The 15,430-nt window shown below is 28.6% G+C and overlaps 1 protein-coding gene across 1 annotated transcript; it reads right to left on the bottom strand.

Moving 5' to 3' along the window:
• Window positions 1–3,450: 3,450 nt before the first annotated feature.
• On the bottom strand, window positions 3,451–4,279 carry LOC132932865 (uncharacterized). Its single transcript, XM_060999217.1, has 2 exons — window positions 3,882–4,279; window positions 3,451–3,808 (listed from the first exon to the last, which is right to left on the bottom strand). Exons 1-2 carry the CDS (start codon window positions 4,277–4,279, stop codon window positions 3,451–3,453), a joined length of 756 nt encoding a protein of 251 aa, XP_060855200.1.
• Between the last annotated feature and the right edge of the window lie 11,151 nt (window positions 4,280–15,430).

Below are 15,430 nucleotides of genomic sequence, written 5' to 3'. Positions count from 1 at the left end.
TTATAGAAAAAGTGTCTTTCGACAATCTGACATATAAAACAGTTGTTTTATATATATATGCTTCAGACATACTAAAAAAAAAAAACACGTAAAATAGTGTATGTCACGACCCTGCTGTACAATTTTTAGCGTAAAATAACACCAAAATGAGTATTTATAATTTTTAGTTACAGAATACCCTACTAATTAAGTTTTACCTTGTTTAAATTTTCAAACCTCAGCTATAAAGAATAGAATTAGAATTATATAGAATTAGAATTTTGACAAAATTTATCATAATCTCAAAAATTATAAATTTTTGAAATAAAAAAATTATAAAGATTCTAAAAATATCATTGTAAAATCAATACATCCACCAATTCGCCGAGAATCTATAATATTGAATTTAATATTAAAAACGATTAATATAAAATTTTAAATATTATAGGAAAATTTGGGAAAAAATATTTGAAGAATCATAGTCGAAAACTTTTTAACACCACGAGAAGACGATGACTATTTCCAGAACGCAGAAATCATATTCGTAATTCAGTTAATGGACCTGAGGAAAATTATGGGTTGGCGGAACCGTTGGTCAATGATTTGTTACCAGAAATTTTTTTAAAAAAACAAAAAAAAATTCTTATGTTAATGACAGAAACTGCAAATAAAACTGATATAGAATTTAATACACGGGATCAGAGCAATAGTCAAACGTGGTTTAAAGAGCGTAGGATCCGACTTACTGCTTCTCGTTTTGGTCAAATATGCAAAATGAGATGTACCACCAGTTGTAAAAATACGGTTTATGATTTATTATATGCAAGTGAAGCGCAGGCGAAAAGCTTACAATATGGGCGAGACATGGAGGCTATAGCTCGTACGGAAATAGAAAAAAATATTGATAAAAGAATTGAAACGTGTGGTTTACTAATAGATCCAATAATCCCATATTTAGCTGCGAGTCCAGGTAATTAATATTTTGCTATTTAGTACCATTATAATTAATTCATCTCGAAAAAGCTAACACATAAGTTTACATGTATACGTAACAGTATTAGGTATTTAGTATTTATAGAAGTTAATATTTGCATTTAATGTTTAGATGGTCTGATAGAAGACATTGCCATTGTGGAAATTAAATGTCCCTTTTCTGCCAAGGCTTTTCTTAAATGCAATAGATGCCGTGAAAAATAAACTTGTATGTATATTTACTTAAGTCAATTTGTATTTAAATATTAAATAATTGTTTTTGTTTTAAATGTACAGCTACAGTATTGTAAAATAATCGATGGATCAATTAAGCTAAAATTGGAACATGCATATTACTTTCAAATAATGGGCCAGTTGCATATATCTCGAAGACAGATGTGCTACTTTGTGATATACACTCCAAACTGGATGAATATTGAAATGATTGAATATGACAATTCATTTTGGGAAAATAAAATGGTCCACAAATTAAAAACGTTTGTTGCTTTATCATAATAAATTTTAATTTTTAATCCATAGTTATTTCTTTTACCGAAATTATTATTTTTATTTTAGATTTTACGAAGAATGTTTACTCCCAGAGATTTTCGATCCATTATACCCTAAACGTATGCTCAAGGCAGATATAAGAGAATCCGATAGAATAAAAAAAAATATGATTTCAAACGATGGAAAAAAAATAATTAAAAAAGTTTACTGTTATTACAAAATATTATATTATGTGTTGTTATTGAAATGTTACTATGTTAGATTTAAGATAATATTCATTTAGGTTATTGTTATATATTATTATATAATATATTAATATATACTTTTTATAAAGTAGGAAGTAGTATACCTAATAACACAATAGATACAAATTGCGTAGAAACTCGGGTGTATCAAAAATATTACGATGGTATTTACCTATGCGTTTTATATCGACGCAACCCGACGCAGGCGGAGGTTCAGTATTTAATAAGCATCGCTCTGAATGGACTGAATGTGAATAATCGTCGGCCGGCTGCCGACGACGAGTAGTGGGCGCGGCTTAAACGTCACGTGCTTGCGCATCGTGAAAAAACCTAACAGCGCGTTCTCTCGGTCGTTGTATGCGTTTCGCTTTCGGTGTGGCGTCCTCTTAAGATAACAACGTTTTATTTTCAATAGTTCGATTGTATATTTTAATAGCGTCTGCTGGAATAAAAGCGCGAGTTCTGAGCTGTGAGCACATGTGTTATAATAATAATGACTTATTTCTTTTTAATTATCATTCATTTTGTATAAATTTGTATAATTTCATAAAATATGTTATGAACTATTACGTTTCAATTTTTTAATTATTTTCATTTATTTAAAAAAAAATGAACCGAGCTCGAAAAATGGTAAATGCTGTAGCTGTACAGCCAAGGGTACAGTCAGTACAGAAAGTAAGTACCTACTACATTTTATTACCAACATTATACTCTATGAATAGTATATTATTATTTTAAAACATTAATATTCATAAACTATTAGATATTATATCTAATGTGATATTTTATTTTATAGAAGAGCGTTGTTAGAAAATTATTCAATGATACCCAAAAAAGACAGGTAATATTTTGTACTTTTTTTTTTTTAATACACTGATAGAGATCATAATATATTTTACTCCTAAAATCAAACATTTTATATATTTAGTTTAAACCCAATAATATTTTGAAATATAGGTGATTCAAATTGTTTATTGTTTAATAAAGTGAAAATATCATATTATGTTAAATAATATTGTTTCTTTTCACATTATTTTTACTGTTAATAATGATAACTTATATAAAATCATACAATTAATATTCTAGGACAATGTTATAGCATGGCCAGATAATTCAAACATTAGAGAAACGTTAGACATTTCTGAAACGAATCAATCTACTGAAAATGTAAGTTGTATACTCATATGCATAACAGTTTTTAAATTTATAATGGTATATCGTTATATTATTTTCTATGGACAACAGATTAAACTCAATTTAATAATAGGTATAAATATGACAATATAATATTTAGTTGGTGCTGTGCATTTTATAACTTTTTTTTAACATCTTCAAATTTACTATTAAATGTTTGATAAAAAAAATAATATCATTTAAAATAATGTTTACTGTTAATAATGACAACTTGTGTAAAATCATAAAATTTTATATTCTAGGACAAAGTTACAGCATGGCTAAAAAATAGCTTTTTACATACATCAGACCTTTTATTTTTTTTTTTTCGGTTAAATCGAGGACCGGAGGGGGAACCGCGTTAGCATTACTTCCCCTCCGGACCCCATCGTTTATTGAATCACAATAACAACGCTTGAGTCAGCAGCGGTGAGCCATTCTCCCACTCGCTGTCTGCCACAAACAACAATACAAACAATAATAATAATATACAAATGGGGAGACTACTCTCCCAAAGTTGCCTTCGGCTACAAACAATTTTTAACTTACCTAAGTATTATCTAACTACGGGTTATCTGACGTCTGGTCCGTCGGCTGGCTCTGCTGCTTGGCGGGCTCTCTCCTCGTCCTCCTTCACTGTCAGGATGTCTTCAATCATCCGATAGGACAACTGGAACGTTTCCTCCGCTTGCATCAGGATCGCCCGCTTCTCGTCTTCGTCCGCCGGGAGCTGGTCGAAGGGGGGGCCGCACACGATGTCGCCGATGTCGGCTGCGGTCGGACTGTGGCCCAGCTGAGTGGCCAGAGGGACCTGGAACGCGCTCCAGTTGGGGCACTCCGTCAGGGTGTGCTCGGCAGTGTCCTCATGGCTCAGACACTGGAGACACATGGGGCTGGTATTCCTGGAAGCATCCGTGTCCCGACAGTGCCTGTGACATGTGGTACGTCAGAGGCACTAGCGGGACCGTTCTCTCCAGCCAACGTCCGACTGATGGGATGCACCGTTTGGTCCAGGACGCCTTACTGGTGGCCTCCCATCTCTGCTGCCATGCCTCGATAGTTCGGGCTCTCTCCTCCCTTCTGACGGACGCTTTGGAGGGTCGTAGCGCCCCAGGAGCCGTTTCAGTGGCGAGGCGGGACTGGATCCTCTTCCGTTCGAGGCCGAGTAGGTCCGCAGGAACCGTCGAGGCCAGTACCAGGGTGGCTTCGTCTGAGACTGAGCGGTAAGCGCGGATGGTCCTCAACGCGACCGCTCTCTGCTGGCGGATCATGTTCGCTCTGGTCCTGGCCGCGACGGTTGCCTTGCCGATCCACGCGGGTGTGGCGTACAGCAGCTGGCTGTCCACCACGGTTCCGAGCAGCTTACGTTTCCATCCGCAGGGGCCTCCGATGTTCGGCATGAGCCTGGCCAGCGCGGCTGCCGTGCGTGAGGCTTTCTTCGTCACGGTGTCCACGTGGGCTGCGAAAGTCAGATTTTTGTCCAGGATCAACACTCAATGATATAATTTTTTTAAAAAAATTAGTTGATTATACAAAACATAATAGTAAATAGGAGAAGTAGCAATAAAAAAATTTATCAACCATTTGTGGTACTTAAATGATGAATGTGTAACGGTAGTTTTTCCATACTGTTTTTATAACATAAAATATATCTTTTGTCATGAACCATTAGTTTATAACATGCATATTATAAGTTTATTTATTTACATTGTTTCAATAACATAACCATTATTGGTTTGATCAGTTCAATAGGTTCCATAAGAATAACATTTTATACTATTATGTTTGTACAATAAATTAGTAGGTTATTTTGTTAATTTTTAGGTAATTTTATCCAAGGAAATATTGGATACTATGAGTTTTGAATACATTTCTGGTAATGTTTCTGATGAAAATGTTAATGAGAATATAAACCAAACAATAATAAATGCTTCAACTGTAACGTCTGTAACTACTGATCATATTTTAAATGATAATACACTCTAAAGCGTACATTCAACACCTGCTAAAAGATCTATATTAGGTTCAGATCCAGAGTATAAAGAAGAAACACAAATTGTAAATGGTGGAAGAAAACTTGGTAAAACAAATAAAAGAAAAGAAATGCAACTTGAAAGAAATCATATAAAAGCTGAGTAGTCATTTACTATAAATAATGCATGTAACCATAGTAAAGAGGAGAAAAAATATAATGTTTGCAATAAATTTGATCTTCTTGAAGAAGATATCATGTCAATTAGAAAATTATTATCCATCATTGATTTAAAAGTTGATCAGGATAAGTTCATATTCACAATGATGGTAATACAGTCCGCCGAAAGAACAGATCGCCGTAAAAAGCACAGAAAAGAAAGAAATGCTAATATCTACTATATACCTAAAAATCTGGTGAAAGAGTTAGGGTTTGTGTGTCAGCATTTTGTAACATTATATCTTTTACAAAACGACGTTTAACTATATTGGCAAATAAATTTAAGGAAGGAAATCCTAGTCCTAAAGAAATTAGAGGAGGTGCTCGTGTTAATGCTCAATCACAAGAAGTTACTGAAAGTATTATGAAGTTCATTAAAAAGTTTAAAAATAAGAAGAGTCACTACGCAAGGAATGACATAGGTCGCAGCTACCTTCATCCGGAACTATCAGTGAAAAAAATGTAGGAGTATTGGAAAAATAAACGTTCAAATAATGATAAATCAATTTCTTCGCTTGGTAAATTTTATAATATATTTGTGAACAATTTCAATTTAAGTTTTGGACATCCTAAGCAAGACGTCTGTAGCTTTTGTACTGAATTAAATGCAAAAATTAAAGTTGAAGCCGATGAAGAAATAAAAACAACAGTGAAAAATAATTTAATTAATAACAAAGAAAATTCAAAAATGTTGTCAACTGTGGAGCTTGGGTGCATTAGTGTATGTTTTGATATGATGCAAAACCAGCCAAATCCCAAAGTTAAGTGTAACTGATACGTTTTATAGCCGCCAAGTGTGGCTCTATAATTTAACATTTGTGATTACTTCAGAAGAAAATCAAAGTCTGGATAATTGCTATCTATATACATGGTTGGAGACAGATAGTGGTCGTGGACCTAACGAAGTATGTTCTGCTATCTTTGACTTTTTAGAAAGACTGGAAAATCGTCTAAAATGTATGACTGATCCTCCGATTAGTTTAAATTTATACTCTAATTCATGCTCTGCCCAAAACAAAAATCAATTTGTCATAGCCCTGTTGTTGTATTATATAAACTGTACTGAAACTATGTTTACCAAAATTAACCACATTTTTCTAGTAAGGGGTCATAGTTTTATGCCCCCTGATCAAGTTTTTGGTAGGATTGAGAAATGTTTGAGGAAAAAGGAAAATATTATTTCCCCAACTGAATATTATAATGTTTTTAAAAATTTTGCTCAAGTCTAAGTAGTAAATCGTGACTTCTATATTTATGATTTTAAAACATTAGTAAAAAATATAATTAAACCAAATCAATTCAAAACAACTGAACAGAAAGTTTTTTCTTATACTAAAGGGAGCAAAAAATTAGGAATTTCACAAACATATGATGGAATTCCAATACAAATATCAAAAGGAATGCTAACCTAACAACTTTGAATAATAAAGAAAAATTGCCCAAGTTGAACCATGTCAAACCTGCAAAACAGAAAGATGTTGAGAAAATTTAATGAGATTTTTCATTGTGCCTGATGATGCCAAAGATTTTTATCATGATATTTTTCAACCAAATGAATTAATCACAAATGAAAATGAAGAAACGTTGATCTTTTTGTGATGTGCAACTGTCCCTAGATTTGATAAAAGTAATCACTATTTTTTTTTAGTTTTACTTTATTATTTTTGTCAACTGTACAATTATCAGTAATCTACAACAATATTTAAATGTATTGAAAACGAAATTAAATATTTAAGACATAGGTACATTACTTATTACTTTTCCGATTGCTTCAAATATATCATAATATTCACGAGCGGAAAAAGGACATTTTATTTCAATAATACAATTTTTACCTAAAAGTCCATCTAAAAACAAGATATTTGTACAAGTATAACTTATTTATTATTATAAATATATACATATATTAAATATACTGTAATATTATAATTACTGCAATGTAACATGCATTCTAAAAAATATTTATAAAATTATAATTCTTACCTGGACTTGCAGCCAAATAAGGTATTGTATCATCTACGAACAAACCAGCTGGGTCGATATTAAATCAAAATTTTTTTTCAAATTGTAATTTCGTGAATGACTCCATAACTCTTCCATATTCAACTGCCTTTATTTTATGGTTCACGTTTCCGTATAATAATTCATGCACTGTATTCTTACACGAAGTATTAGGCCTCATCTTATATATTTTCCCAAACTTTGAGGCTGTTAGACGATGTTTTCTTTCAGTATGCCAAACTTGAGATTTTGCCTGAGATCTTGTTACTTTCTCTAACATTTCTAAAATTCAATTACATAATACATTGTTAGAATTTTGTAGGTAAATACCCACACAGCAAAAAAATATGATTATCATGTTAAAATTATGTTTTTCAAAAACATGTAAATATGTTTGAAACATCATCAAACATTAACTTTGTATGTAATTTATATTACAGCAATGTATTAAACATGTGTTATACACACGTTGGCAGAAGTGATCACATTGTTTTAATATGGATTTATAATATGTTTGAAATATTTACTGTAATATGATCAAAATATTATCTTTTCACATGTTAGAAATATTGTCTTTTCATATGTTAGAAATATTTACTGTAATATGATCAAAATATTATCTTTTCACATGTTAGAAATATTGTCTTTTCATATGTTAGAAATATATAACGCAATTGTTCTATTATATTTTGATAATATTCTCTTATATTTCAATGATGTGATTGTCATATGAACTGAAACTTGTATTTCATATTTTCAACATGTATTTAAATATATACATACCTAGATAATATATTTTAGCCATATATGTGTTATCACATGTTGAACATGAGTTTTAGCATATAAAAATCTATATTATACTTAGGTACTATGGATAACATTATAAATTATAAATATTTAATAAATTTCAAAATGCATTTAAAACTAAAATCATATATTATTTTTAATAAAACAAAAAGAATATGAACCCTGTCTTGGGTATAACAATAAGAAAATAACTGAATACTTGTTATTTGTTAATATACTTAATACTTGTTTGAAGTAAAAAAAAATCATAATAGGTGTAGTATAATAATTGTAAAATATTATAAAATAAAATTTATGATTGAGATGTCGAGGAGGAACTGGTTATTTTGCCATTTTTTCTTGACAGTCTGTTGGATGCCTGAGCAGGCCAGCTTTTGATTGATTGCTCAATATCTTTATCAGGAGTATTTTCAAAAAGTTTGATACTTCTTATAGTGTCTGAAATAATAAAATGGCAACATTATTATTTATAGAAATTTATTGTACACATATTATGTAAGCATAATATCATTTTAGATATGATTATGCTTTTATGGTATGTTTAGTATTTTAAATATTTATAAATTTTTTCATAAATTATGAGCAGAATTGTATAGTTAAGGTGATTTTTAAACATGCTCCACAACCCCCACATTAACAGTGAATATTATTCAGATTCTGAAATTTAGAATATTTGTAAGTAATAATAATATTTATAATTCTACATTATATATTTTATAATTCTTGATATTTTTATATATGCCTAAGAATAGTGACATGTGGTGATCCAAACTTTTATTTTTCAAATGAGAACTTCCCCCTTTTTATACTGTAATTATTATGAATTTAAATCAAAATTGTCATGAATAGTTTTTGAGTTATTGAATTTTTGTACTAATGTCTAATAGTGAAATAGATAATAACCGTCAAAATGGTTTGATAAATAAGCTAAATGTAATATTGGATCTAGTATTTATCTACTTTTTTAAACATTGTTTTAGACAGGTACATCAAAATCCTTTAAAAAAAATTATCTGCTTAATAATTGAAAATGTAGAATGGGGTTCCTATTTGAAAACCTGAAGTTTGTATCGCCACAGGACCTTCCAATTTGGTACAAAAAACCTCAAGCTTTCAAAAATGTAATCAAATGTATTTAAAAGTTCCAAAAATCAGAATTTAAATACATTAATAAAATAAAAATGGGGAGCATACTAAAAAAATTATTCTGTATAACATATAATAATATACCATATTGAAGACATAATTATGTTTTACTTACCAAATATTAATTGGCAACTTTTAAATTTTGAAAAAATACTTTTTCCTTTGAAACCCAAGTATGAGTATTGCTTTAAAAATGTATCACTAAATACATGTTGCATGATTCGCCTGACTGTTCCGGATATATTCTTATCAGATAATCTTGCCAACTGTTTGATCTACAACATGCAATAAATAGGTATATAAAATAAACATATTTTGTATCTGATAACATTTAAATGTTAAGTACTTAAATATACATGTGTTGTTAAAATAACAGTTTCCACCATCTGTTAATGTAATGTATTCAATTTGGACATGCTATTGTTTGTTTTAATTAAAACAATTAAACAAACAATACTTAAGTATATATTTAAACAAATGACAAAATATGTTTAATTTACTTAGGAGATTTTTGTATTAGGATACTTCTTTAAAAAAAAATAAGATCTAGTTATTATATACGCCTTCATATTATAATTATAAGATTAAATAACTATAAAAAAAAAATCTATTTATGATTGTAAATTTAGTGATATTTAATATATAGCATTAACTTCATAAAAAAACAAAATGATGTATTTCGTTTAGTAATAAATAATAACTCTTTATGTTTAATGTCGTATTGCAATATAAGGAATCTACAATATTTTATTATGCACTTCATGCCTTCATGCACTCCCAGTTTTAAGTTTAAAAATTATAATTTCTAATACACATAATACTAAAAGTAAATACTCAGAAAAATAAATCTAAATACACATAAATCTATACATATATATTACATTAGTGTGTGATGATGTTATATATATATATATATATATTATTATAAGTGTATCTTACCATTGCATTTCGTTTTGTTACATCCTTCAGACATTCTTCTTGCTGATTTAAATCGCTTTCACATTCAATTGGCCAAACATCATAAAATGTGACATTTTCATCATTACATTGTGTTGTAGTTGCTTCTTTTGCAGACAACTTTTCAACTATAGTTTTTGTAATATTTTGTAAGCATTCAACACTGTAAGCTAGACTTTTTATTTCATACTTAATTCCTGTTAATAATTTTATTGTTTGCTTATGGAGCTCTAAAAAAAAATATATCAACGTCTTAGATACAATCAATTTTGTGCGCTATAAAGCTAACATATTGATATAAATTTATTTATTTACCATCATCCTCATCTTCAACTGGTTTATTATCATTCTTATACTTTTTAGAACTTGATGCTTCGTTTTTTAAACTACTAAATAAACCTATATATTTAAACATAAGATATATTTTGGCTGTAATATAATAATATTGTAAATATTGTAAAATGTGTAAAATTTAAATTTAAATTGCATACATTTTAAACACAAAAATTAAAGAATGAATGAGTTCATAAAATTACTTATTGATGTGATAACAAAATTATGAAAATAATTACGTTTGGCAGAAGAAGCAGCTGGAGTTATCATTATTGAATCCTGCATTTGTTCGTGGCTGCTTAAATTAATTCCATATTTGTCCAAATCATGCATTTCTGTAAATTAAGTTGTTTTTTTTTAAATAACTATATGACAAACAAACATTCAACATTTTTAACACTATTATTATTACCTTCTGTTCTAAACAGTGATTCATTGTTAATAATTTCTAAACCAGAAATATTTTCATCAAATTCAAATGACTTATTTAAAATACAGGAACTGGTAGTAAAAACTATAAAACAAAATATAGGTACTTTAAGTACAAAGGCAATTGTTTAAATAAATGAATACAATATTAAAAAATATTGTGGACAATTTTAAATACCTATACTATTTTTATCCGTCGGTTGTTTAAATGATGGGTCTTTGTCTTCATCATCAGCTGCTAGTATAAAATAATATATTATTAACTATGAGTAGTAAAATGTACAGATTGCTATTAATAAATGTATTAATCTCACACTATTACCTATACTTTCATCAGATTCATTATGTATTGGAATTGGCGAAAAACTTAGCTTTTTTTTAGTTCTACTTTCTCTGAATGTTGGTGTATCATCAGTAGAAGAAAGTTCAGACGTAACAGTAGCCTTTTTAGCCTTTGAACGAGCTTCAGTTATTGTACCTAAAATTGTATCAAGTCATTTTATGCGATAATATATATTTTACTTTATATAAAACTCAAATAAGCTATGTAATCATCTAAAATTAATTATTTATAAATACAATGAAACTTCTATACCTATTAAGAAACTTTACTTTTTTCATGAGTTTACAAAAAAAAATTGTATATAGAGATATTTTATAGAATTACATAAATGTGGTCCTAATTTAGTTATGGTTCTCAAAGGTATTTCCTTAAACAGAAATTGTGTTAAATGGAAGTTTCACTGTATACATTTGTTATAGGTAGGACGTAGGTATCTTATAAAAGGTATATAATATATTATAGCTAGATATACCTATATTATTGGATAGAAGTCTGGCACTAAGGTACTGAAACTCCAATGGATTTGCCATTACTCTTTTTTCTATTAATCTATTAACATTTGATGATTTAATAGGCCAAGCACATTTTTTATCCTTAAACCAGTGTTTGGGAACTGCTTCGACAGAATCATCAGCAAAAAAATGTACAACAGACCACATAATGCTGATGAATATAGCTATATAAAATGAAATATTAATTTTATTGAAACATTTAATATAAACAAATTGCAGCAAATTTTAAAGCAAAAACTATTTATAATGATTAGGTATAAGCTACAGTAAAAAAATATTATAAGACATTGCAATTATTAAAATACACTAGGTACTTTATATTTATAAAATACCTATAGAATACACATTGATTCCCAACCATTTTTATTCTGCACCCCCTTTGTAGATTTTCAAAAATCTTATGCCCTCTCCCCTATAAATTACAATGATCGATGACCTTGTTTTTAGTATATACCTACTTTAATTTAAGTTTTTTCCCAATTTATCTAAAGTAAAAATTTAATAAGTACAAATTTCACTCTGTGATGACTTCTTACGCCTCCCTATGTGATCATTCCCCCAGGTTGGGAAATACTGCTAAATATATTTATACCTATAGATATTAGGAACCCAGAATTAATTTATTATATATATTGGACTTACATTTATTTTTTATTAGTCATAAATTTTTAGATGATGGATCAGAGTGTAAAATAGGTGATGCCATAAATGCATCATCCATAGGAAAAAGCATCATTTTTTTTTTTAATCTCTGAAAGTGCAATAACTTTTAACGAGTCTGATAACTGTTCAACAATATATATGTCTAATTTTGATGATTTTATAGGCTTTTCGTACATATTTTGTGCAACCAAAAATGGTTTGCCAATAATAACAGTATCTTTACTACATTTTAAGTGAGCAATATTTAATACTTTAATGATTGTATTGTCATTAGTTAGTATATAACAATCAGCATCATTGTTGATTTTAACTGAAAAATTATCTAAGGTTAAAACTTTATATTGAGGATCTGTAGTGTTAGATGTCAATGGACCCATAAAATGTTGATTTTTTAAAAAATCTTTTTTCCTAATAGGATTTGATTTATTTATATATATTTCATTATATCTCTTTACAACTTGTTCTAATGGTTTCTCGTGTTTTCTGACCATACTTTTTAGATTCTTCATGTAGTTTTCAAAACAAAAAGCACTACAATTATCTAATGGCCCAAATTCTTCATAATCATCAACTAAATGTAAAATTCCGTGAATATTATACGATACATAATGTTTTCCATAGATTAATTGAAAACTATCAACAAAATATTCAAGAAGGTCTTTAGAAAATTGTATCAAATTATTTTTATCAGGACTCAGCAGAATTATTATACCAATACTAAGTGAAAGAAAGTTCATATAACACTCTTCAGTTAAAATATTTTTCAAGACTAAAGGACCAGTATATAATAAAAATTGTCTCATTTCTGTGGCTTTCCAGCGATGTATTGCTTCTACTTCTCGTGGTTTTCGGGAAAAGTCACAAGTTATATACGGTTTGAGTTTTAACAATAATTCGGTAATTTTATGTGTTTGTTTAGTAGGCACACGCACATTTAATGGTCCTTTATAAATCCAAAATATTATCAATTTTTTTACTATACCAAGGCAAATTATATGCATGTAATCTAAAGCAAATATTTTTACAATGTCAATATTGGGTATTTGAATAATATTAGATATTTCATTTGAAACATGATGATCATCATAAGTTTTGTTTATATAATTTTCATGTGTTCTTTTTGCACTAGGGTTTTTTTGAAAGGGGAAGCAAACTCTGTTGTTAATATAATCTCCTTCTTGTATACAACGGTTACAAGAATTAAAACCAGAATGACCTTTTGTTTTTAAAAGAAATGATTTGGCTGGTGTATCACATGAAAATACAAATATTGATACCTTTTTCATAATATTGTTCAACTCAATGCCGTTTTCAATTAAGAATTTAGTCTCATTTATAAAATCATTCATAAATTGATTGCTGTCTGTAGGTTTCTCATTTCCCCAGTAAATTCCAATGGGGAATACAAATTTATTAAATGGAAATATGTAACCTAAAATAGGCCAAAAAGTACTGGAACTGCTTTTAGTAAGTGGAAGTCCATCCATGCCGATAGCAATTTTTATTTCATCTTCGGTGCAATAGTTAGAAAATCGTTCAATACCGGCAGCAAGTCCAAAATGATAATACTTTCCTGGCATAACATCATTTTTAATATTAACTACACTACTTGAACCAAATCCAAATAATGTTCTACAGTCTGCAGGTAATGTTGTTTTAAAATATTTATGATTTTTAAAAATTTTCAATAATGAAGAAAATGCATTTTGACGTATTCCATATGTTATTGACCAGTCTAATAATTTATTATTAAATGATAACACATCATCAGTATTAGTTTCATCAAGTGTCGGTATATTATTCACATCATCTATGAAGCTAGTGGGTTGAGATCCTTAAAAAAATGTTAATTAGGTAATTAATAATTTATTATAATACCTAGGTATATTATGTATTAGGTAGATATTATATAGGTATTTAGTGTTTTGTTAATTAAATAGGTACCCATCTAACTATTCATTCAACATTTGATTTTTAAATACCTAGGTATTGAAATTCTCAGAAAAATATTCTGCTTATAGGAATATTAAACTAAATGCTATCATTCAAAAACTTAAAAAAGGATGATGATAAAAAATAACTGTTTTTAAAAATGTTTAACGACTAGGTACCTAAATTCCTAATAGCAGATCATTTTAATTATATAATATTAATAAGTGGGTATACCTAATAGTAAATATAATTTGTATTTTAAAGATTAATTAGGTAGGTTGCAGGTATTTATAAACTTTAATCTTTTGACTTTTGAAATAAGAATACAAAATCAATGCAAATTTAGCAAAACACATGTAACACACGAGAAATGTATTTTAATTTCAATAACTAGGTATTGATAAATTATTATAAATGAGAATATTTGTGTTAAGTAATACCATTTAGTATAGATATATTATCTATACACAACAATAATACCTATGTAGGTAAATATTTTACCTACCTACCTAATTTGTGATACTTACATAATATTACCTGATAAAAATATGTAGGTACCTACCTAATAGTAACTCATCATTAAATGATGATTCTATGTTGTCATAATTTTGTGTTTCACTTGTTAAAGGAACTGATTGCCAAGAACAAGAGGGCTGCAGGTCTATGAAATTATTATTTATCAGACCATCAGTTGATTTGTTATTATTGAAAAGATTAGACTCATATAAATGTATTTCTTCTTGGATTTTCCTTCTTTTCGATCTATAGCTTTTAATCATTTTAGGTATACTCTAGCTATTATAGAAACGGTTCTGGATATTTGGAACGGACTAACGCCACACACGATTTCTCCCACAGCACGATACCGCACTTAAACTGTACCTACATAGTTCATAGGGTTTATTTAATTTAAAATTTCACTATTTACTAATACCTATGTTTAGTTGTAAATATTCATAATAAATACTTAAATAAAACATTCATTATTAAAGTATTTTTGTTTTCTTAGAACTACAATTTTTTAATGTAAACCAAAGTTGATCACAATATATTTTTGTGGAATTATTTGGGTAGGTATAGCGATGTTACAAATATTGAGAAGTATTTTTACAGATGATAAATCAAAAATATTATAGAACCATTATATACCAGGTAGGTCCATATAGGTATATTTAGTTATAATATAAAAAAATATAATTGTTTTTAACATACCAACAAGTATGTTTAAAGGTACGCA

Source organism: Metopolophium dirhodum, chromosome 1 (assembly GCF_019925205.1).
Source record: "Metopolophium dirhodum isolate CAU chromosome 1, ASM1992520v1, whole genome shotgun sequence".
NCBI classification, from domain to species: domain Eukaryota; kingdom Metazoa; phylum Arthropoda; class Insecta; order Hemiptera; family Aphididae; genus Metopolophium; species Metopolophium dirhodum.
Note: the sequence above shows the minus strand (reverse complement) of the source record. Positions and strands in the feature narration are given on the sequence as shown.